This window comes from Macrobrachium nipponense, chromosome 24 (genome assembly GCF_015104395.2).
Source record: "Macrobrachium nipponense isolate FS-2020 chromosome 24, ASM1510439v2, whole genome shotgun sequence".
NCBI classification, from domain to species: Eukaryota; Metazoa; Arthropoda; class Malacostraca; order Decapoda; family Palaemonidae; genus Macrobrachium; species Macrobrachium nipponense.
Genome location: NC_061091.1, coordinates 4,862,384 through 4,885,203, shown reverse-complemented (window position 1 = coordinate 4,885,203; position 22,820 = coordinate 4,862,384). Strand labels below are relative to the sequence as shown.

The following is a 22,820-nucleotide window of genomic DNA, read 5'->3' as shown; positions in this document are numbered from 1 at the left end:
TTATAAAAGATTCTTAGAATTTATTTAGAATCTCAATGTCGAAACAATGCAAACGTCCAGTCAATCTTTTCTTCAGTAGAACAGTTAAACAAAAATGAACATGGCTTTATAACTAAATATTTTACAATACACCACAAAAGGCAGAGATGCTGAGAAGTATAAAATGTTACACAACAGTTTGTAGTTTGTAACTGCTGCTGCTGCAAAACACACACACTGGCTCCCTTCAATGACACTCAAATGCTAATGGGACAAAACCACCCAGTTGTTGACTGCCAGACTGCGAACCAAAGCTCCTTTTGACATTCTCATTACTGTGCCTCACCAGCACCTTTCAAATAATATAAACCATACTTAACAATAGATAACTATTGCAATAAGAAATTCCGAGTGGTTTCAACCATTTGGTAGAAGTGATTTTGCACCACTGAATAAAAGATAACCCAGCAACTGAGCATTTGTATGTTTACAGTTTGAGAGCTCTCACTCCTGGGTATTTGCCACGGACACTGAATGTAACTGAAGAGATCCACTGATACAGGTCATGGTACTGGGAGCAGATTTCAAGTACTGTACTAATAATGTGAGTCATTCCATATATATTTTAAATACCTCAACGATGTTTACCTGTGATGTGAGATATAGTGTATATATATGTATATATAGATTATAACAACATCTGCTGCATGTTCGGCCATGAAACTTGGTTTGCCTCATCTTGAATGACCTGTAGCAATGTCGACTCAAGGCCACAATGTCCAGGGGTGCACGGGTGGTTGGACTGGATGCTTATTGTGGCTTTCATTGGATGACTTCCTCTCCAATATACATATATGTATTTAGTTTGATAGTCTTTTTATTAATATTAGTACTAATTTGGCCTCCTCATCATATCAAGAGACTGAGTCCATAATTGCAACGACAACAATGAATCAAGTTCATTTATTTATTTTGGTGTCGACAGCACCAGCTCAACTTCCTTGCAGCAGCCCAGAACGGCCTGACCTTGAAAAGCTTGGCATGAAGGAGCTTATGCTTTTGACTGAACATTTTCTTTAATTATAAATAATATGGAAGGTTATATTTCATATACATTATTTGACACGACCTAATAATAGATTTATTAATGAACAAGATAACAAGAGAAAACTTAGATCCTATTCCACAAGAAAATAATATATTCATACCAGATTGAAGCAATTAACATCTATCTCACAATTAAAAGTATATAGAAATTAACTTTTATCCTTCTCTATTATAAATATCAACATAACATAATAATAACCACTTTCAATGCACATTCACAAAATCTCTCAAGAGCATTATGAGCTCAAGAGAGAAAAAAGTTAAGGGCTACTTGCTTGTTTTATAATTTACACCAACCAGTAAAGTTATAAAGTGAAAAATGAGAGCGAGCGCTTAATATCATAAAATCTTTTTTTTCATTTATGGTATTTGTGTTAACATTTAAATATGGGAAACCCAGAAGTGATGGCTGATGGACCCCTAGCATACTGCGAGAGAGTACACTCTCGCAATTTTCTCAGGGAGGATGGGAGGGGAGAGGGAGGGCTCCGACAGGCCGTACACATTAGCGGCAGGGCCTCGATGCCTTCTTTCCACATAATTGACTAGGACACTTTGGTATGGAAAAAGGCATAAACTTTTTTTTTATAACACGACTTAATATTATTAGTTCTTTTACATAACACTTAATATGGCAGAATTGAATATGAATTCCACACACTCTCACATGACAGTTGCATGTATGAAAATTGCCACGGAGAAGGAAACGTCCATTAGCAACAGTATCTATACCACCATGTAATAGGTATGCCAGAGGGACTGAATGACATGGAACCTTGTTTCTTCTCTGATGATGCAGCATGTACACCACTCCCTCTGTGTGAAAACAGGGCTTAAACACTACAGTATCGAACTGAGAAAGAGAAAGTGAGAGGAGAGGGGAAGAAATGATATATAATAATTTTCCAGAGCCACAGAACAATGATCAGTAGATGACAAGCTATCATTCTAACCTAAGAAAATTTAGGATTCTAGATGAAACGAAGGTATATTGCACACAGGCCATAATGTATTGCATCCTCCTAAGTCAATTGAATGGCAGATATATTCAGGAAAAGCTTGCCAACAGTCCATTGGACCAATACACAGGCTACTGTCTTGCTACAGAGGGGCTTTAGAGAGGCTGTATGAGTCTGTAAATATCAAGCATGCTGCTATACACAATAATAAAGAAAACTATATACATGATTTTATGAACAGTTTCACTTACAGAATGTGAGTAGTTTTCATTGTTAGTATGTGACACAACCTGGACAGACACTGCAGCTAGTGACTCCTGGTCATCGGGGCCTTGTTGGAGGGTTCTTCTTCTTCCTTCTGCTTCATCTTCTTCACACACACTCACATGTATCACACCACCTGACCACTATACTGTGCTCTCACTCACCAACACCACCACCACCATCACCAACACCACCACCACCACCTCCACCACCACCACCTCTCTCCAATGACATACCATCAAAACTGCAACCCTGAAGTGGTCAAGTCTGGTGCCCTGGTATTCCCACGGTGACGATACTTATTTCGGGTTATCATCATCACCAACACAATGGGTTAAGGTGCAAAGCCAACAGCATAGGCAACACAGAGGGTGGTAGCCTGACAGTGTACTAAAGAAGACACTGGAAGGGTACAGTTGACCGGGTCATTAAGTCTTTAGCAGCAGCAACTGGGTGACGGTGACCTGGGGTCGGCCAGGTCGCACCTGCCACTTTATGCACCCTCTGTGGCGGTAGCACCGACGGACCAGGTAACGCTCGGCCGGCGACCTGGCCTAGCCCGGCCCTGGCCGACTGCGGCTGGATGAGCCACAGTTGTAGTAGTATATCAGATGAGTGGGATGTCTAGTGTGGGGTTGGCTGACCAGTGGGGCCCACCAGGGGCAGAGGCAACACATTTGCATCACAACCATGAACTGGCCAGGCAGCCTCACCCTGTACTCACCATCTGCACACTTGAGATCACCATCTAGTTTGACAGTTCCCAATATTCACTCACACACCACGCCAACCTGCAATAAGAAACGCAGCTATTTTTGACATAAAATTATTCTTTATTTATCCTACCTCCTTTCCACTGGCTACACTAGTCAAATCAATAACTAAGGGACAGAGGTTTATTTTTTTCTTATTCAATTTTTACTCCATTCTACTTTATACCTAACTTTATAAGAATGTAAAAATATAGAATCTTCAGGCCATTCATTACAAAACTGAGGATGAGTCACTGGGCTACAAGCTTGTCTAAATACAAATAAAATACTGTATCTTTATTCTGATATACTACTTAAAATCAAATTATGTGTAACATAGCAGGCAGTACTCAAAGTCTTACAAGTGTAGCTTCAAACCACGGATGAACTGCATTCTCCCTTCCACTTTTCCTTTGTTTTCATTGGTCTTCAAGTTAGTTGTCAAAACTTGATTTACATATTGATCCCATGTTTTGTTATTTAACTCATTACTAGTCACCACGGTGATGCACTCATTTTAGAAACATGACACTTAAGGTCTATTATTTGCTGACAATACTATAAGAATCAACCCATCTTGTGGGGCACATTCTGAAAATTTAAAAATACTATACTCGGTTCCTGAATCATCAGTCTTTCTAACTCCTTTATACTTATTATGAAGCTTCTAATCTCTCTATCTCAATACTGTTGCATATGGGAAGAAACATTTACCACCTGTATTTTTAGACAAGGTATGAGATGGAACCTTGCTATCACAATATGTACAGTATTTTTATGAATTATAGTAATGGTATTTGCCTCACACATTGATCAGGACAAGCATAACCTACCATTTCTTTTGACTGGGTTAACTGTTAATAACTAATATTGTAATTGTAAACCTATTTAAACACAATATTAAACCATTTTTATTATTCATGGGTATGGAATATAAACAACTTAACATTGCATCATAGGTGCCTGAACTAACATTCATACAACAAATGCCACCATATAAAATGACAATTTTTTTATCTATTTGTAATAAAAATTGAAAACTTCTTCCATCTGAAACAGAATTCTGCATAATTTATTTTATATTTGACTGCATTAAATTTTTAGTGTATAAAATGGGAAATAAAACACCACATATTCCAAATTGTAAAATAATTATTTGACTTGCAAGGGCTTTATAACTGTGGAGTATAACCTTGTTATAAAGATCACAGTATGTAGTCTGTGTTTACATTTGAGGGCGAGATTGGTGTTAAGCTTGTAAACTTGTTCTTCACCTACCAGAACATACCATAAATTTCCTAAAATTTTTTCAAAGCTGGCAAATATGGTAAGTACTTCATAAATGCACAATATAAAAAAAATGTGTGAGATGATGATGTAATTGTATTACCTGAGGCTGTGGGTTTCACAAGTGAGTGTTGGTAGCTGTGTTGGATGAGTTGGACTTGCCGGCATCTTCAGAGGATGGGGAGCTTACAGGAGAGATTGGAGCAGGAATGGGTGGTGCATCTTTCCTAGGTGGCATGCGTTCATTCATTGCATCTAAGCCCTTAGCCTCCGCAAATGATGTAATTTTGTGATTGGGAGAGAAGCCTGCCATTGCTGTAACAAGACAAAAATAAATAAGTTTCAAAACGATCTCCTGTCATTCTTAATCAATATACGTAATAAATACTTCACAAACAACCAAAGGTTAATGAATCAGAGAAAACTTGTACTGTATAGATATTCAAGTATGATGAGCTGCTTTCTTTAGTTGTGCCTCATATTCACAGCTCTCCACACACAAACAAATTATGACGAAGCCATCTACAAAATTGTGTGCTTGACTTTCCAAACTGGACAGGAATGATTGCATACAATGTAGCAAAATTAGAATTTTGAGTAGAAATACAAAAGCCTTCCATTTACATGTAGTATTTTAAATATTCAAAAGAGAACCTAGTATTAATGGAAAATTACATGAGTGACAAAAGCAGTTGAATGCCACAAGGTAAAATGTACTTTTAGGAGCTTTAAGGCTCCTCCAATATTTTTTACAAAAAATTTTTTAATTTACTTAAAAGCAAAAATAAGTTCCTCACACTTTGAAACATGCTTACCATTCTTGAGTGATGCTTTGCCTCCAGACAATGCTCCAAGAGGAAGAGCACCAGTTGGGGTAAGGCCCTTCAGCTGAAGGACGCTCTCGCTCTCCTCTCTGTAGCAGTGAAGATTATATTAGTCATTAGAATGTCACCACAAAGGTCACGGCATCCTTTAATTTACTTATCCAACCAGTGATGTCTTAGATAAAAATTTTATAAATTTAAAATTAAACATTCAATAGAAAAAAATAGATGGACAAAAACAATCATATCTAAACTATAGTATTTTAGGCCTCTTAGATAGTTGCAACTATGAAAATCTATGAATGTTTCCTTTCACAAACGGAACTAAGCATAAAATAAAACTTTATATTTCATAATACTACACTGCTTTAATAAATGAATACCATTTCATCACCATCAAGGCTAACCAATGTACAGACATTCACACAACTACACAATGGTAAGCAGTAGAATAGATGAGGGGTTGTGATATATTATGGGAAAATATGAGAATCCTTATTAACACTGCAATACAACATATGACTAAATGTTCAAGTGCTTAATAAGAAGAGCAGCAATCCAATACATACACATGAATTTTCTGAGCATTGACCTACACAACTATTTGTAAAAAAAAAAAAAAAAAAAAAAAAACAAAAAAAAAAAAAAAAACATCACTAGCACATGAAACCACCTAGAACATAAAAGATGTAAAGACCTACAGAGGTACATTAAATGCATTGTACAACAACTAACAATTCATACATTTCACCACTATCATAAACTAAAAACACCTAAAACATGACAATATTATTCCTTCTTACCTTAATACAGAGAATACACGAGCCATCTTTCCAATGGCACGAATCTTGTTGCGGATAACTTCCTTCCGCATTGCTGCCCCCTTCTCTGTGGAATACCAGTAAGCAAAATGAGTCTCTCTTTCATGATGATAACATCTGCCCTTGGAGTCTCAAGCTAAATTTAAATAAAATGCTTCAGCCTTCAAGGACTAACAACAAATGGGCCAGAAATCTGCAAAATCTTTTGCCCTTAATGAAATTTTCTGGACCAAATGACTGCGGAATATTATTTTTCAATCACAACAACCAGGTTGTTATCACCAAACAACTTGCATGTGACTACTAGAATATTAGTTGTAAAAAAAATCACTATTTTTAATCCAAAATGTCAGGACATCATATCCAGTTTCTCTGGCGAATGAAGGCGGCCAAAAGCCACCACTTTAAGACGTAACATAGACGACAACACTCTTGGCAAGACAACACACATACAGGTGGTACATCCCATACAGTATTCTGGCATCATCACATCTCAGTCAATGCCACAGTATCCAGTCCAAATGATGATCCCCCCATCACAGTCTGGAGGAGATTTCACTCACCAGTGTCAGTCATTGCAGCAAACACATGTATATTACAAACACAGTGGTTAGTGAAGTCTCCTCGAAATAGGGTAGATCAAAATGAACCTGTGAAATGAAGCCAAGAACAGCAGCATCTATGAATCCTAAAATGCATTTGAGTCTAAACTATTTCCCTCTACCTTGATAAGCCTTATCATCATCTTCAAAATCATCATCAGAATCTTCATCAAGCACTAATTCTTGGGACTCGTTTTCCTGGTGTTATGCAAAAGGGAAAAGGAGTCCCCGTGAAATTTCATCTCAAGGCTTTTATGTAAGGCAGGGATTACATGCAACCAGTTCTTACTCCAGAAAACTACTTCCAAAACTGTGCTATTCAAATGTAAAATTCAGAAAGATAACAGTCCTCTCTGATTTCTGCATTAATGACAGCAAGTTTTGAAAGAAACTCAGAGCTAAATAAAAAAATTAAAGAGAGCTTTAGCATGTAATACCGGTCTTTGTACAAAAAAAGACACTTTGACAAAAGTTTGTTCCCTCCCAATCAAACTGGGTGTCAGCATTGGCTTCAACATGATTCACTTAAACATATCTTCCATCTAGATCAATATAAAACACAGAGTTTTTCCACTTACATTGAAATGCTAATTGATTGCTCTTGACAAGAAATCACCAACTAAATGCATGACTATCTTAGAATAACAAAGCAAAGACACAAGCATAGTCTAAGAGCTACTAATCATTACCTCTTCAGACTTTAAATGATTTATATTTTTTTTTTATTGTCTGGTACTGCTGGCCATAAGTGACCTATGCCAAGATTATTCTGAACAAGAAAGCCACTCATAGCTAGCCAGAGTAACCTACATTACAGATTTTGATAAAAAGCACCATATCTAACCACAATTTCAAGCACAAACTTAGCTCTGAACATAGCACGACCTGCATTGCTGGTTAGCTGATGTGATTAGCAATCAAAATAACTGTCTAATCAAGGAATTCATTTAGCTTCTTCATCTTCTTATTGTCTTTAGGATGAAAAAATACCTATTGGAGTCAGTCATGATGAAAAGTATACCTCGAAAATGAAAACCAAACAAAGAAAAAGGGAAAGTCGGAAAAAAAAAACCTCGACATTCATGCTCCAACTGAAAATAGTAAAAATTGGTTAAACAATGCACTTCAGACAGGCATGCAATCTCCTTACTTGGCTCCATGCCTGGTCTGCTCTTGACTTACCCGGCACAATTAGCACTGCTGTTGCTTGCAATGTTTGCCACAACAGTATCAACATGTAATAAGGTCCAAGAAGATAAGCAGGTTTGGTTGGATTTTATGTGCACGCAAGCCACAGGAAATGGAAAGAAAAAGGAAATACTAGATAAAAAAGATACTGGAGATAATACGAATGAAATTAACAATAAACCCAAGATGATACTGGTTTAAAGACCATAGTGCTGCATGACCAAAAACATCATTCTAAAGCTACGCAAGGGATGGCAATTGCCCCTCAAAAATAAAATAATAAATAAAAGGGAAAGGAAAATATAGACAGCAATAAATACAAATTACTTAGGAAACTATAAAAAAAGTTCTGAATTATCAATGAGGCAGCGGTAAAAATTTGACCGTGAATACTGGCGGAATTTTATTCTGTAGAAAAAGTAGCAACAAAATTATGGTTACCAAACCGAGCAAGAAAATAAGTGTCCAAAAATACCAGTACTGTGAAGACTTAAAAGTACACAGGAAAACCAAGACAGAAGACAATAAGAGGAAATAAAGCATAAATGCACTTTCAACAGAACTTAAAAAGAGCCAGCAGTATTCACGGCTTAGTGAATGAGGGCAACCGCCGTTCTCTTGCATAAAGCTTTACATTTTGTGGCTAAAACAGCATTGGTATAACTGTGCTTTCTCCCCCTACAGACGAGTCCAAAGGAAAAAAAGTAATAAGAACCTGACAATCAGCCATTTCCAGTCAGCATGCAGCAGATTCAGTCATTCCAGACAAGCACCGAGTGTGACCTCAAAGATCTAAGGTAAGTCAATTTCCCAGACAGGCAATAATAATATACATGGCATCTAAACATAACAGAGACAATGAATTTGAGACCATGGAGCAACTCTCATGCTAATTCCTGCTAATTACCAGGTAATTAGACCTGCTCGTTTGCCTTGCATCAGTCCATTTCATTGCCTTTGTTAATTGCTGTCAAATAAAATGACATGACTCCAATGGATTTAATGTATGAATTAAAAAATGGATATTCTTTTATTACAGGCCAAAAGAAATGGCTGTATGTCATGCGAACTGGCCTGAATTATTCACCTTTCATTTACTCCCCTCACAAGCTGCCCATCACCTAATGTGAAGAGGACAGTGAACATCCTTTAACAGTCCGTTTTCTTTCACTTAGAACTCCACATGAAGAGAGTCAATGATAATAGGAAGATTATAGAAAAAAGGAGCTCATGGGGCTACAAAGTTCTACATATACACATGTATATATGTATATATATATTGACATCTATATATATAATATATATACTACTGTATAAAAAATTGTTGGAAAAAAACCAGCCCTGCAAAAGTTGCAACATGAAAACACTGAGCTCAAATTTCCTCCTAGATTTTGGATACTGGGTAATTCTCAATTTGAGTGGTCAGACACTAAGTTACTATATGTTAGGGGGTAAATATAAGTGACATTACTACAGAACAGGATTACAGTCCTATACAAACAAAATGGTTACCTCTGTACTTCTATATACTGTACTATACTGGAGATCTATATATTCCCTTCATGGTATATATCATCGACTACTATATTTTGAGAATACTGTTTTTGGGATTTAGGATTGATGGTGAAGTTGTTACACCAGTGAAGTGAAAAGGTTTATTAATCTACAATTACATTAATTAATCTTTTTTTTTCACTTTTTAAAAAGTTTGGGAAGTGAGTGCAGCAGTAAGTGTGGGGAGAAGTTGGTGGTGTAGGCCGGGGTGGGGAGCCAGACACGTAAACAAAAACAAAAAAAAATCATGAAATATACTGTATATCGTGAATTTAGCTGGGGAGAAATGTGTATCATGAGCGCACAATCTGCCACAGGATTCGTTTCATATCCGGGACAGGTTGTAGCTGCAGGATACAGTGATACCTCCACCCGGCTTCCAATGTAATTTACGTGATGGCACGTGGTGGTGACCAGCACGTCACACACAGTGTACAGCAGCAGTGCTGGCGCAGAGTCGGGCAGCAGCTCCCACCCAACTTGCCACTATCAGATACTAAGGTACATCTATCTAGCTTTCTCCATGACTATGCTGGCCTGTACACATAGTACTAATTTGTCAGATGTTGAGAGACAACAATCACAGATACAACTCTTAATATGGTTTCCAAATGTGAACTTTGAGATCAACCACTGAATTACTGTAGTAGTAGTAGTAGTAGTAGCAGTAGTAGTAATAGTAGTACTTGACATCAACAATATTCAATATACATGACATTACTATTTCACTAACTACTTTACGTTAACAGGCCACATAGTACTTTCTACAGTGAAACTACAGAGCCTCTGGACACTAATATGAAGTCTTACCATCTTCCCCTTCACCATTCACGAGAACAAAAAGAAAAAGCAGAAAAGACTGGTAAACACTTAAGACAATCAAGATGTGAAGAATTCCATCATGTGCCATTCAATAAAAATTTGATAAATAATAATAAAGAGCATTACGACGATTCTTTTTTAATAATGAGAGAAATATTCTAGTACCAAGATCCTGGTTTTGTCATATTCTCTCTCATCTGGTGACAGTAAGTTTGAGTTGCAATACTGTCATCACAATGCTCTCACTGATGATGATGGAACCAACAATTGTTTCATTTCATTTTGAGCAAAAAAAAATTAACAGGTCACCAAACTTTTAATAATAAAGAAGTCTATTAATGATAAAAAGGTAATAATAAATACAGAGAATAATCACTGATAAACTTCAAAACTATTTCTCCAAGAGAGAAATAATGGAAAAGATAAAAACAGAGCATGCAAGAACGATGAAAATAGTTAAACCATGGTCTTCTAACGGTAGACTTGTGGACATTAGACAGAATGATAGAAAAGGATCAAAATAAATAAGATAAAACTGTGTATATACATATACCTTGACTACCAATGACCCAGTATGGAAGAGTTTTCCTTTCTAGTTAACTATCATGCAAAATGGTCCAATGGAACACTAGAGAAATATATAAATTTTAAAACTTCCAAGCACAGTAAGCAAAGGAGTGATTCAAAATTCAAGAATGAAATCTCATGACGACCTCCTACCGGCATATCAATTTCCATCTCTTACTCTAAAATCTACCTTATCATCTACTACATTGGTTTCTTTCAATATCAAATGCTAATTCATCCTCTTCTTGAATATACGGCAAGGCAGGTGGTGGTTTACCAATAAATCCTAAGACAGTGGCTGGAACTGTTATCACAGGATAAGGTTATTGTTTTTAAAAAAACGTAAATTACGTACATTAATTCTCCTTTCTGACAGATTAAAAACTAGTATTAAGGCAAGATATGAAAGACGAACTATTTTGACCATTATATATCCCTCTGTTAACTCCTTTACTTTCAGAATTTTGTAAGTATCAAATATATACTCTAATTTACTATAACTACTGTATAACCAGTAATGTAAAAAGAGAATAAACATGAATGTGATAAATTACCTAAAAATGGAATAAAAAAAAATTCTTTGATCTGCATGAAATGAGTTGCTTAAAAATGCCCATTGTGATACAATATACAAAACTAAAGCCACTTCCATCCTCATTAGTTCCAAGTTGTTTGATCCAAGTAGTGAAAGGTTTAAATCACTGTAGTATATGAGTATAGTACCTACATACCTAGTGAAAAGGCATACAAGCTTTCATAAAAAATAAAACTGTACAAATGTGTAAATGTACTCAAGCAATCAACAGTAAATATGTAGATCATGCTTTAAATCATCTTTATTAGCTTGGTAGAATTAAAGCCACAACATTTCCCTTACTATGGAATCAAAGCAATTGCCCATCTAGAGGCTCAATTCAAGCTGAACTAGAATACCGAACCAATGTTGGGTACACAAACAACTCAAGTCGATTGCTTTCATAAATTTTTACTATATAATTATTAAAACAAATAATGTAAACTTTGATAAAAATTAATTAACTGATATAAGACCAAAGTGGACAAAGCAAAAGAATAAAGAAAAAAACTTACAGACAGAGCATTTTACCAGAAAAACAAAAGATGAAAGAAACAAGAGTTTCTACAACTATCCTCGAATACTATTTAATTTTTTTTTTGACATCTTACTGCCTAACACTTATAAAAGAATGACTGGTGGAAAACAATTAACTTTAGCAAAAATATCTTGGATAAAATTAATTACCACTTTCATAAGGTGTCCTGTTGACAATAGCAAGCTAGTATTATTATAATCTTAATTACTGGTTTCCCTTCTATAAATTTCATACTTGTCTGACAGGAAAAAAACAAAAATAAGTAGGGACAGTTATTTGACACAGAACTGAACTTTCAGTAATATAATTGTCATCCCTTCAAAATAAATAATGTATAGCGCAATATTAAAACCACAGAGCCCTTTGAAAGGATGCTGGGAGACACCTCTCAGCAGTACTGTATTTATTTACAAAACCTCCTCTAATCATGTTATGTTAAGTCCCTTCTACCACCACAGCCTAACTCAATAATACTACTGCATATTTAAAACTTAATTTAGGTGAATAATGTCAAAGAAAATTTATCTGAGGTCAAAACGTGAACAAATAAATGATCGGATGAGAAAGAACTTTAAATCTTCAAATAAGATCAAGCAAATTCTACAGGGACATACTTCAAACATTCCTGACCTTTGGATTAAAGTTCACCAAGATCAAGGGTTTGAACCATGTCCCCAGACTAATTTTTAAATATAGCAGACCTCATTAACTCAAAAGATGTGTTTAGTGTTTAATTAAGGAGCTAAATTCTAAAAAAAAAAAAAAAAAAATAAGCATTGCTTCCTTTATCACTTATTCACAAGCTACTGACACATATTTCAACTGATCTCCGTTCAAGTCAAGACACCTATCATCAGCTGTAAAATTATAACAGTTTGATTAATAAACACAGAAAATCCTCTAAAATGAAAATAAAAACTCCGAAAAATCACTCGGAAAAAACTATACTTTATCAAAACTTCTTAAAAAAAAAGTTGGTAAAAGTTGAAAGATTTCTTTCCAAAAACCTTGTGATAGAATTTTTCAAATACACACACTCAATTTTCAAAAACAATCCTCCAAACCTGCAGCACATGTGTATCTGAGTGTCATTTAAGCAAATGTCTCCTGCCAACAATCCTGCCTACAGTAAATCTGTCATCAGTAACATTTCTTGAGCCAAAAGCCCATAGGTAGCATAAACCAACCATTAGCCCAGAGCTAGATATCTACTCCAATATAATTATACAGTACAGTATGCTTCAAAGCTCCCCAACCTGACAAAGTGATATTAACACCAAAACACCTACCTTCATCAAGGGATTCCTCTCCATCCATCAGCTCATCATCGGAGCAAATGTTCAGAACATTCACTAACATCTCAGTTACTGTAAGTGTAAAAAAGTATAGATTATTTATTTGGAAATTTAATAAACCAGATGATAACCATGCAAGTCTTGAAATAGTATGTTTGATAAATACTAAATTAGAAGTACGGTATACAGTACAAATATCACAAGGATACATTACGTTCTTTTAAAATGGGAGGTGCATGCCACATTTGCAAAATACATACCTAATGAGAAACTGGCCAATGTTCTCTAACTACCTGCGTGACAGCAACTTGAAATATTAACCTTGCTACTGTTTACAACTATTTCACCACCACACAATAATTTTGAGAAAAACTCAACATTATCTAATATGAAGACATATTATTCTGAGTCAACAGCCTTTGTGCCTACTCGTTTCACACACATTCTACACACAACTGGGAGAGAAAATAATAAAACTACTAATCCACTTGCCAAAACATGGTAGTAGTTTCCGACACGACCAAGCAAACTCGAACCTTTACTCTCAACCTTGGACAGCATCTTTTTTCATTGACATCTGATTTGCACAAGGATATAATGGCTAAAGCTGCTAATATTAAGGTCAATGGATATAAAAAACAGAAAAATTAAAGTCAGAAGAGATAAGGTAAGCGACCAACTGAATCTTACCTCTTAAATTTAATCTAAACCATTTACAACTGGATGCTCCATCACATGATAATCATATAAGAAGTTGCACAATAAGGCTAATTCTACTAAATTAAGTTGAACATTTTCCAAGTGTAAGATCTTTAATATAATGGTCAAACCTAAATGGCATTGATAAATAAACAAAACTTTTGTCACGAGTCCTTGGAATTTGACAGTGACAGTAACCAAGACGAGATACTATGCCCCAAAATTGTACACATGTATAACTTAAAAATGTCAAAAATGATATCAACCCTTATACCCTGAAACTTTTTCTCACCATAATCTAAAAATCAATGATAAACTATGAAACAAATATTCATACATTATAACTTTATACAAATTACTTAAGTTACCTTAAAAAACTAGGATAAGAATTTTGACTAAAATTTACTGAAGCAGTACGTAGTGCTTTTTTTTGTCTAATACAGGAACACATATCATTAATGAACCACAGAAAATTACGAATACATACTAAGAAATTCTAAATGTTTTTACCTATAGGTTGGGGAAAATGTCTTGCCATCACAATTGTCTTTAAACCATTTTAGAAAAAAAATCATTTAACGGTGTTATGCTTGTTTTCATTGTTTCAATACAGAACATAAAAAAAGTCTGAATTACAAAAGTTTTTTCATGTGCTTTGGCTGCCATCCTTGCCTCCTAAATCACTTCTTTCAAGATCATAGAGAAGCTAATACTATTTTGTGAGGTGGAATCTATCAACCAATAATAAGGACGTATTCTAGTGATGCAGCTAGGCTAACAAGATCTTTTAAATACATGGCAGGGAGAGAGTTTTGAACAAAGCCACTATCAAGTTTTCATCATCTTCTACTGGCAAAGCCTCATTCATAGTCTTTCATTACGTCCTCTTGAAAATCAATGTTTTCTTTTTCTGTTCATGCTCCCTAGCGAAAAACAAATTAAGACGTGTGTGTGTGTGTGTGTTATTTATAAAGAAATAAAGGTACAGTGGTCTGGTTACAGCACTGCAAACCAAACAAAGGGGGAAATATAACACGATGTGGGATGAAGAAAAAAAAACTACTACTAGTCAGTATGGTAAATAACTTCCACACATATTTTAGGGTAACATTCTACATATTCCATTACTGACTGAATAAAAATGTACTATTAAAAGAACAGTCTTAAGTGCTCAGCAAATATCACTTACAAAAGCCTAAGGGACACACATAAATAAGTGTTAGTCTGAGGAGAGAAATTTTTTACCAAGGCGGCAAAGAAAACACATCTCACTGTTACGTGGTTAATTTTACCTACCAATGTTCATCATGTGGTTGAGAGAAACAGAACATTAGCAAAACTGCAAAAATGGGGACGAACTGGATTACATTTCCAATAATTTCTGAAAAGCAGCATGCTGCAAAAAATAAAGTCATTTTCCATCTATGTCTGCAAGAAAAAGACACTGAATTCTCTCTCCAAAGGAATATTGAAAGAGAAAGACTTTCAACTTGTATCCTCTCACACAGCTACTAGTTATGACAATGGATTTTGTTTGTATGGTGTTTTTACGTTACATGGAACCAGTGGTTATTCAGCAACAAGACCAACAATTTTATGTGACTTCCGAACCACATCGAGAGTGAACTTCCATCACTAAAAATACACATCTCTCACACCTCAATGGAATGCCCGAGAATCGAACTCACGGCCACAGAGGTGGCAGGCCAAGACCATACCGATCACGCCACTGAGGCGCTTTTATGGGAATGGAATACTTGAAACAATTTTCTTCATTACATTTCCTGTTTTACTGCATAGGTGTCTGTATGCATATCCTTTCTATTTTCTCTTAGAAAAATGGTTCTTGCCAATGACTTGTGATTAACATGCCTAATTTTCAAAGAGACACACATAATAATTGTCACCAACACAGCATAAAAAATTTGTGAACTTTTTGCCTTTAGATTAAAACTACTTGTGTATTTGATTGCATGTGATATCTAAACTCTACAATATTATCCTATTAAAATCCAGTAAACTTCACTCACCTAAACATAAAATGCAATAATATTTAAAGAAACTACTTACTACTAATTTTCCTCCGATAACCCTTAGACTCATATGTCCTTAATTCTAAATGTGATTTGTATGAGCACAAAACTTTATTCAAGCATAACCTTAATCATCTCAATAACAATTTCGGAGAGTACTAACGACTTGGCAAAAATTTCAGTCCTTTCAAACTGTAAAGGAATTGTTATCAAAAGGACCAACGACAAAAAGTGTCCCAAAGTGTTAAACAAAATGAGATTCATAGACTCTAGATCTCCCTCCTGTTTCCTATATATAGTGATATACTGTTTCCTGTAGTGCTATTTCTAAACACACTGCAGGAAGAATAATATAATTGGTACAATATAAAAATATCTAGAATTCTAAAGGATTTAATTGAAGGCATTCAGCTAATAATATAATACTCAAGTCCTTTATCAGATAAAAACTTTTAAATGTTAACCAGTCTTAAATACTCCCTTCCCTGAGCACTGTCTTATTAATCTTAATATGTAAGCCCCTACCAACCTTGTCCTCATGATGAGTTTTCCAAAATAAACCAAAACAGAAAATTATTAAAAAACTAAAATACTATGTGGTTTTACCTCTATTAAACACCTAAAGAAGAGAACCTTTTTTTCTGTCGCCGGGAAAACTCAAATGCATTCACTAACCTTTCTCTCCAACAAACGGTAATGACCAGGTGAAGACATCCATAAAATTAGGTAACCAGTAAGGGTGAGGGGAACAGTTGAACTGTCGAATGTTCATCACATTATTCTCATACTTTAAAACAGCAGCCTGAAAGGTGAAAACAATGTGCATATATTAGTACTGTAACTACAGTCACTGTTAAGCTACCAATTGTATGTCTGAATGCCATTATGAAAATCAATCTAAATTTCAATTAAACCATAAAATCTCACTGCTTGCACATGTAGCATACGTACTTTACTAGTGCTGTATGTACTACTCCCATTTCTTACCTCCACACCATCAGTATCAGAAGCAATTTTGTAAAAAGTTGGGCAGCAGATTCTACATGAATTTAGAAATAAGGAATTTTCATTTTGCACAAAATCACTACACCAACACTATACTTACCTTATTGTTGTACACATCTAGGTAGTTAGGAGCAGAAAAAATTGTGATAAGAGATGGAAAACCCGTCGTTTGGCTTTTACGATACATACGATACCTGGGGGGAGATGAAGAAAATATTTACACACAAATATACCACATATAACACACCACACTGTTACAACTAAATACCACACAGAACTACCATAATTAAAAGAACACTGAACAGTTTATTGTGCATTATTATAAAGTTACAGCAAGCTAGCACAAACACTGGTTTACACATTTCCAGCGTTCTGTGCATTTCAACTTTCCAACAAATACAGTTCATTTCTTGAATCAAAACATACAACCAGAGAATTGTCAACACTGAAAAATGTCATGTACACATCTACATACTTTGTATACAACAGCATTAAACTTCCAAAATTAATCAGGTGCCTCTCCATAACTTGAAGAATGCAACCTTTTATGTACAGCATAGAAACTTACTGATAATTTCTGGAACTTATCCTTGGATCACAATATGGGTTCAGATTGAATCTTAAGTCTTATGTACCCACAGCATTTCTTTGACACCTGTCTCAAGAATCAGCGAACATTTTTGCAGCAAATAATTATAATTTTAAAGATTAAGTCTAAGCACTGAATACTATTAATGCAAATGAAAAATTTTCACGACACACTTAGCAGACGTACCCTGCATCCTGGGCTTCATGAGCTCTTATAATAGATAGGAGATTGTTGTGTTGTAGAAAGTCACAGCACGCTGCATAGCTGCAAAATGAAAGATGATTATTTTTTTGTAATCTATTCCCGAGTGAATACAAAATCAGTAACTAACACATACCGAATTTGAATATAAAATCATTTAAGTGTAACAATAAGTCATATAAATACTCTTACTATTGAAAACAAGGTTCCACACTTAGTAGTATGACAAGCAAATTGGACTGCTATTTGATTACAGTTTTTTTTATTAGGAAATCCAAGCATAGCACTGAAGAAAATATGCTCAAAGACAAAATAAAAAAAAAGATACTACAGCAATTCTGTAAGAAGATTACATTAGTTTGCACAAGTCTTTCATCAAACTGACAAACTATACATAACTTTATTGGTATAATGTTGTAATAAGTATACTGACACTTCTACATAATTTTTACAACCTGAAGTTATACTGTCAGCTATTCAGACAAAACCAAGAAAACATTGAAACTACAAAGAAAGGACAACATAATTGTATTATCAAGAAACTTTCATAAATATAAAACATTAATGATATGATAAAAACTTGAAGGAGCTTAAAATCTCTTCTCACCTGTAGAAATAAGAACATCCTCTGACAGAGTTGTGAGAGAAGTGTTCTGCATTTTTTTCATTACCGAAGTCTTCAAGGGGGTCCGACCATAACAAATCGCACATGGGACCAAATGCTGGAGGCTCCTTAAACCTATCAAGCTGTGGAAAAAAAAACAATGTTGAAAGAAACAAATTATAAATCTAAAATATCAAGAATAATGCATTTTAACAACATATTTCTTACAGTTTAGCCTCATATCCAGGAGGTAACACAGAGTAATACATAAATATCTCTTAACTGGGATGGGCTGGCATTTATTAGCGTTGAAGGTGTGGGCTACGTGGACCAATGAAAAGTTAAATGCCAAAAAATAATAAACTGTGCCAACTTCCAATTCTCAAAACAGCTAAGAAGACAAAATGTTTGAATCCACCATACCATCTCTCAAAATAATATTGATAAGTTACTTTCCCACTATGAGCATTCCCAAAGCTGTGCAAACATCCCCATAAGCCGTTTCCTGAGAAAGTATTTTTATCTCCCACTAGCATTCTTCGAGACTGTCTTCATTTCCCCTCTGGATTTTTCATGAAGGGCCTTCATCTTACCATTGCATTCATCATAAAGGTCCTTTCATCTCATTCGGGTGTTTGCCTTAATCTACGTGCATTTCTCAAAGGCACCTATCTTGTCCTGACATACTCCTTCGTGACGTCTTCATTTCCCCTCTGCATTTCTTAAGAAGGTGCCTTCATTTCCCTTCTGCATTCCCCCCAAAAAAGTTTTCATCTGCCCCTGGCATTCTCTAAGGCAATGCCTTCATCCCCTCTGCATTTCCCAAGACATCAACTCCACCTCTCCTTTATATCATCCATGAAGGGGTTTCATTTTACTTTTGACATTTCCCAAGAAGGTTTCTTCATTTTCCCATTAGGAATAACCAAGACAATACCTTTATCTAGCCTTGACATTCCCCAAGGTGTTGCCTTCATTTCTCACTTAAATTTCCTAAAAAGGTGCCTTAATTTCCTTATCTGCATCACCCAGGACAGTACCTTCATCACAACCTAGTATTCCCCAAGGTAATGTCATCTACCCTTACATTCCTGAAGAAGGTGCCTATTTTCCCATTGGCATTAGTACTCTGGACAGTACCTTCATCTCACCTTGACATTCCACAAGAAAGTGACCCTTAACCAGGCGCTCCCCTAAGATGATGCCGCCTTCTATCCTTAGCATTCCAACAAATAGTGCCTACATCTCTCCTTGGCATACTCCGAGCATATACATACTTCCCCCTTCGTCACTTCCTCTAAGAAATGCCTTCAACTCAATTTAGCATTCTCTCCCAAAGATGGTGCCTTCATCTTCCCATTGACATTACCAAGATGGTACTTTCATTTACCATTGTCATTAGCCAGGACTAAGCCTGAATTTCCTTCACTTTCCCCAGTTTTCACTTAACCTGTGATTTCATCAAAGCCTCTGGACATCTTTACTGTCACTGTAATGTCTGCAGAGGATACGACAGCTTCCAGCTGCTTGCGAAAGAAAACTCGAAATCAGGCATATTTCGGCAATTAAGTTAATGCAGCTGGAAAAAGCTGGCAATGTCCACTTCTGTTTCAAGTGAAATTCATTCACAAAACACCTTGAGAAATCCATTCATAACACACCATTTTAACCAAATATACCATTTCACGCAAATAAAGACCTTTCCCCTATGCATGTATTATACTATGTAGTACTCTTCATTCATTGGTGTCATCAATGGATCATTTTCATGCACTTCTTTATACTATTTCTTCAACATTAATTCCTTGTGCGGTACTGCCTTTATTTCACCCTCATTTTCCAACACTACATTACCTCTTCGGTAACCTTAGAATTCCTTACTCATTTTGCTTACAACAACATTCCAACAGTACTGGTGCTTTTTCCATTATATTAGAATTTTATTTTTTCCCCTTATTTATTTCAACCAAATTCATATTTATCGAGCGATTTACAACTTCTTAAATCTGAAACAGTAAATCCTTTAATTTAGTTTCCCAATTTTCTTTCCATTTCAGCCCCATTACTCTAAAGAATCTTGACAAATCTTGCATGAGAGTCTTTTCATTCTGTTTCTATTATTAGTCCTTACTACACTTGCTTTCACCGTATTTTTCCATTTACCATTCAACTCCTCCTTTCCCTCTACCTAAGTTCGTTTTCCCCTCCCATGTCATTCACATTCACCTCCATATCTCTACCTTCATTTTATTCATTAAATGTTTCCTTCGTTCTCTTTTATCCCCTCCGTTCACTTAGCATTTCCCACTACCTCCACATTATCCAAAGTTTATTTTCCCACCCCACTTCATTCACCTCCATATCTCTACCTTCATTTTATTCATTAAATGTTTCCTTCGTTCTCTTTTATCCCCTCCGTTCACTTCGCATTTCCCTTTACCTCCACATTCTCCGTCAGTCATTTCCTCCTCCTCTTCCTCTTCCCCTTCCATTCACCCCACATTTCCCTCTACCTCCACGTTCTCCGTCAGTCATTTCCTCCTCCTTCTCTTCCCCTTCCATTCACCCCACCGTTTCCATCCTGCTTTCTGTCGACCTCCATAATACACAGGGCCTTCCAACGACCCAGGTACAGCCGTAATCCGATTCAACCTCCTTGAAAATGGCATGACAATGAGGGCAAACCAGGAACCAGTGGAATGGATGACCCGGTCTCTCGACTGCATGACCTGTGACCTTTTCGCCCCCCCCCCCCTTCCCCTCCCCACCCCCTGACCATAAATACACAAACAACTCCCTCCCTCTTTCCCTGGGAGCATTTAATTCATGAAGGCTGGAGATTCCAGGTGAGATTCGAGAGAGAGAGAGAGAGAGAGAGAGAGAGAGAGAGGAGAGAGAGAGAGAGAGAGAGAGAGAGAGAAGAGAAGTGAGAGTGTGGGTGGGGTTACTACTGATCTTTTGTAAAGGCAGAATGATAATGTCTGATGTCTCCAACCCAATTTAAAATTGTACATCCATTAAATAAAACACAATTAATCAACATATCTAAGAGACAATGTAAATGCCTTACATACTAGAAATAATTCTAACAAGGGGAAAAAAGCAATAAATTACAACTTAAAAAGTTGCAAAAGCAACATTGCCACATTGTATGGCAAGAAGGTTGAACAAACACACCAAAACAATCAACCATGAAGCTGAACTAAGCATGAGAAACAAAAGACAAAAATGTATGAATACAGTTTTCAAAAACACTGGCACCACAGAAAAAAAAAAAATGAAATTAGTGAAATGAAAAGAATGTCCTAATATGACCGAATCTCGTTGGAAACACTTGACATAAAAGCAATGACACTTTTATAATGCAAGTCGCGGAAGTAAAGGGGATATGATCATCTGAACATTCTTTTAAAATGAATTGTAAATGGCACTAGATGCAAAATTCTTGAAAAATATTTTCATCTGCTGTAGGACACTTCAAAGTCTTCTAACTCAGTTAATATAAAAGGACAAGTTTATGTGTACAATCTCAAACCTACCACTCACTCTCTCTCTCTCTCTCTCTCTCTAAGCTCGTCAGATAAAAACACTCCAATACCAGTATAACGAACAATAAAAACGTTAGGACATGACTCCATTTATAAATGCAATTCTTGACAGCTTTCAAACCTTTAGAAATAACACCATTAACGTATGGGACAGGGAGGGATAGGGGAAGAGTGCCAATTAAAACAAGCACAACTTTAAAATAAAAACAATATATAAAAAATGACAAAGTGCATCAGGTCGAAAACAATACCACTCTTGAGCATTCTGGTGACCCCTGGCAATCCCTCAATGACAATCCAACCCCCATCCCCTCCCCCCCCCCCCCTGGATAAATACCACCTATCCATTTTTACTGAATAACATTCCAACAAATTCATTCTCTCTCTCTCTCTCGGAAGTCTATCGGTCTATCGATTCTTTCCAAAAGTGATTTTCGCAAGTCAAGATGCCACCTCACGTTGGGTGATTTGCCCAAATTAACAAGTCTAACATATTCTCTCCCTCATTACACAGCGTCTTTCTCAAACAATCTGTCTTTGAAACAACAGAGTAGTCCTAACATCTTCATTAGCAAATTCCATACTGGAAACTCCAATCGCGCACGTGTTCCAGTTTTAAGAGAGCTTCCCCTGTCTTATAGAAATATCTCTGCCTTTATCATTGTGAAGAAATGTCACACCGTGAGACTATTCTATTTCCCCTTTTGAGATATCCTGAAGAAAACGGCCAATTATTAAATTAACTCTAACGAAGGGTGTCTATAATCGTAAGTGATCACGCTTTCCTCCCTACGAAAAGTCGTATCGCAATAGATAACGAATATATAATCTCACAAGATAAATGACAGGACAAGATGGTGCTCTTTTTCCATTTACCGTTCTCTCTCTCTCTCTCTCTCTCTCTCTCTCTCTCTCCTCTCTCTCTCTCTCTCTCTCTATCCACCACGCAAATAACCTTCTCACCAAGATATGTTATTCGATCCAGACACAACCTAAAGATATTCTTCA

At 36.0% G+C, this 22,820-nt stretch overlaps 1 protein-coding gene across 2 annotated transcripts in view; it reads right to left on the bottom strand.

Moving 5' to 3' along the window:
• LOC135205212 (serine/threonine-protein phosphatase 2B catalytic subunit 2-like) overlaps window positions 1–22,820 on the bottom strand; it is a gene marked incomplete in the record, with an annotated part of 245,505 nt that continues 222,685 nt past the window's right edge. The window contains 10 exon segments of one of the 2 annotated variants that reach the window (XM_064235574.1): window positions 1–3,118; window positions 4,452–4,663; window positions 5,164–5,261; window positions 5,976–6,060; window positions 7,778–7,801; window positions 13,128–13,205; window positions 16,541–16,667; window positions 16,971–17,064; window positions 17,646–17,723; window positions 18,268–18,407. In XM_064235574.1, coding sequence (XP_064091644.1) covers window positions 4,467–4,663; window positions 5,164–5,261; window positions 5,976–6,060; window positions 7,778–7,801; window positions 13,128–13,205; window positions 16,541–16,667; window positions 16,971–17,064; window positions 17,646–17,723; window positions 18,268–18,407 — 921 coding nt within the window. 2 annotated transcript variants of the gene reach the window in all.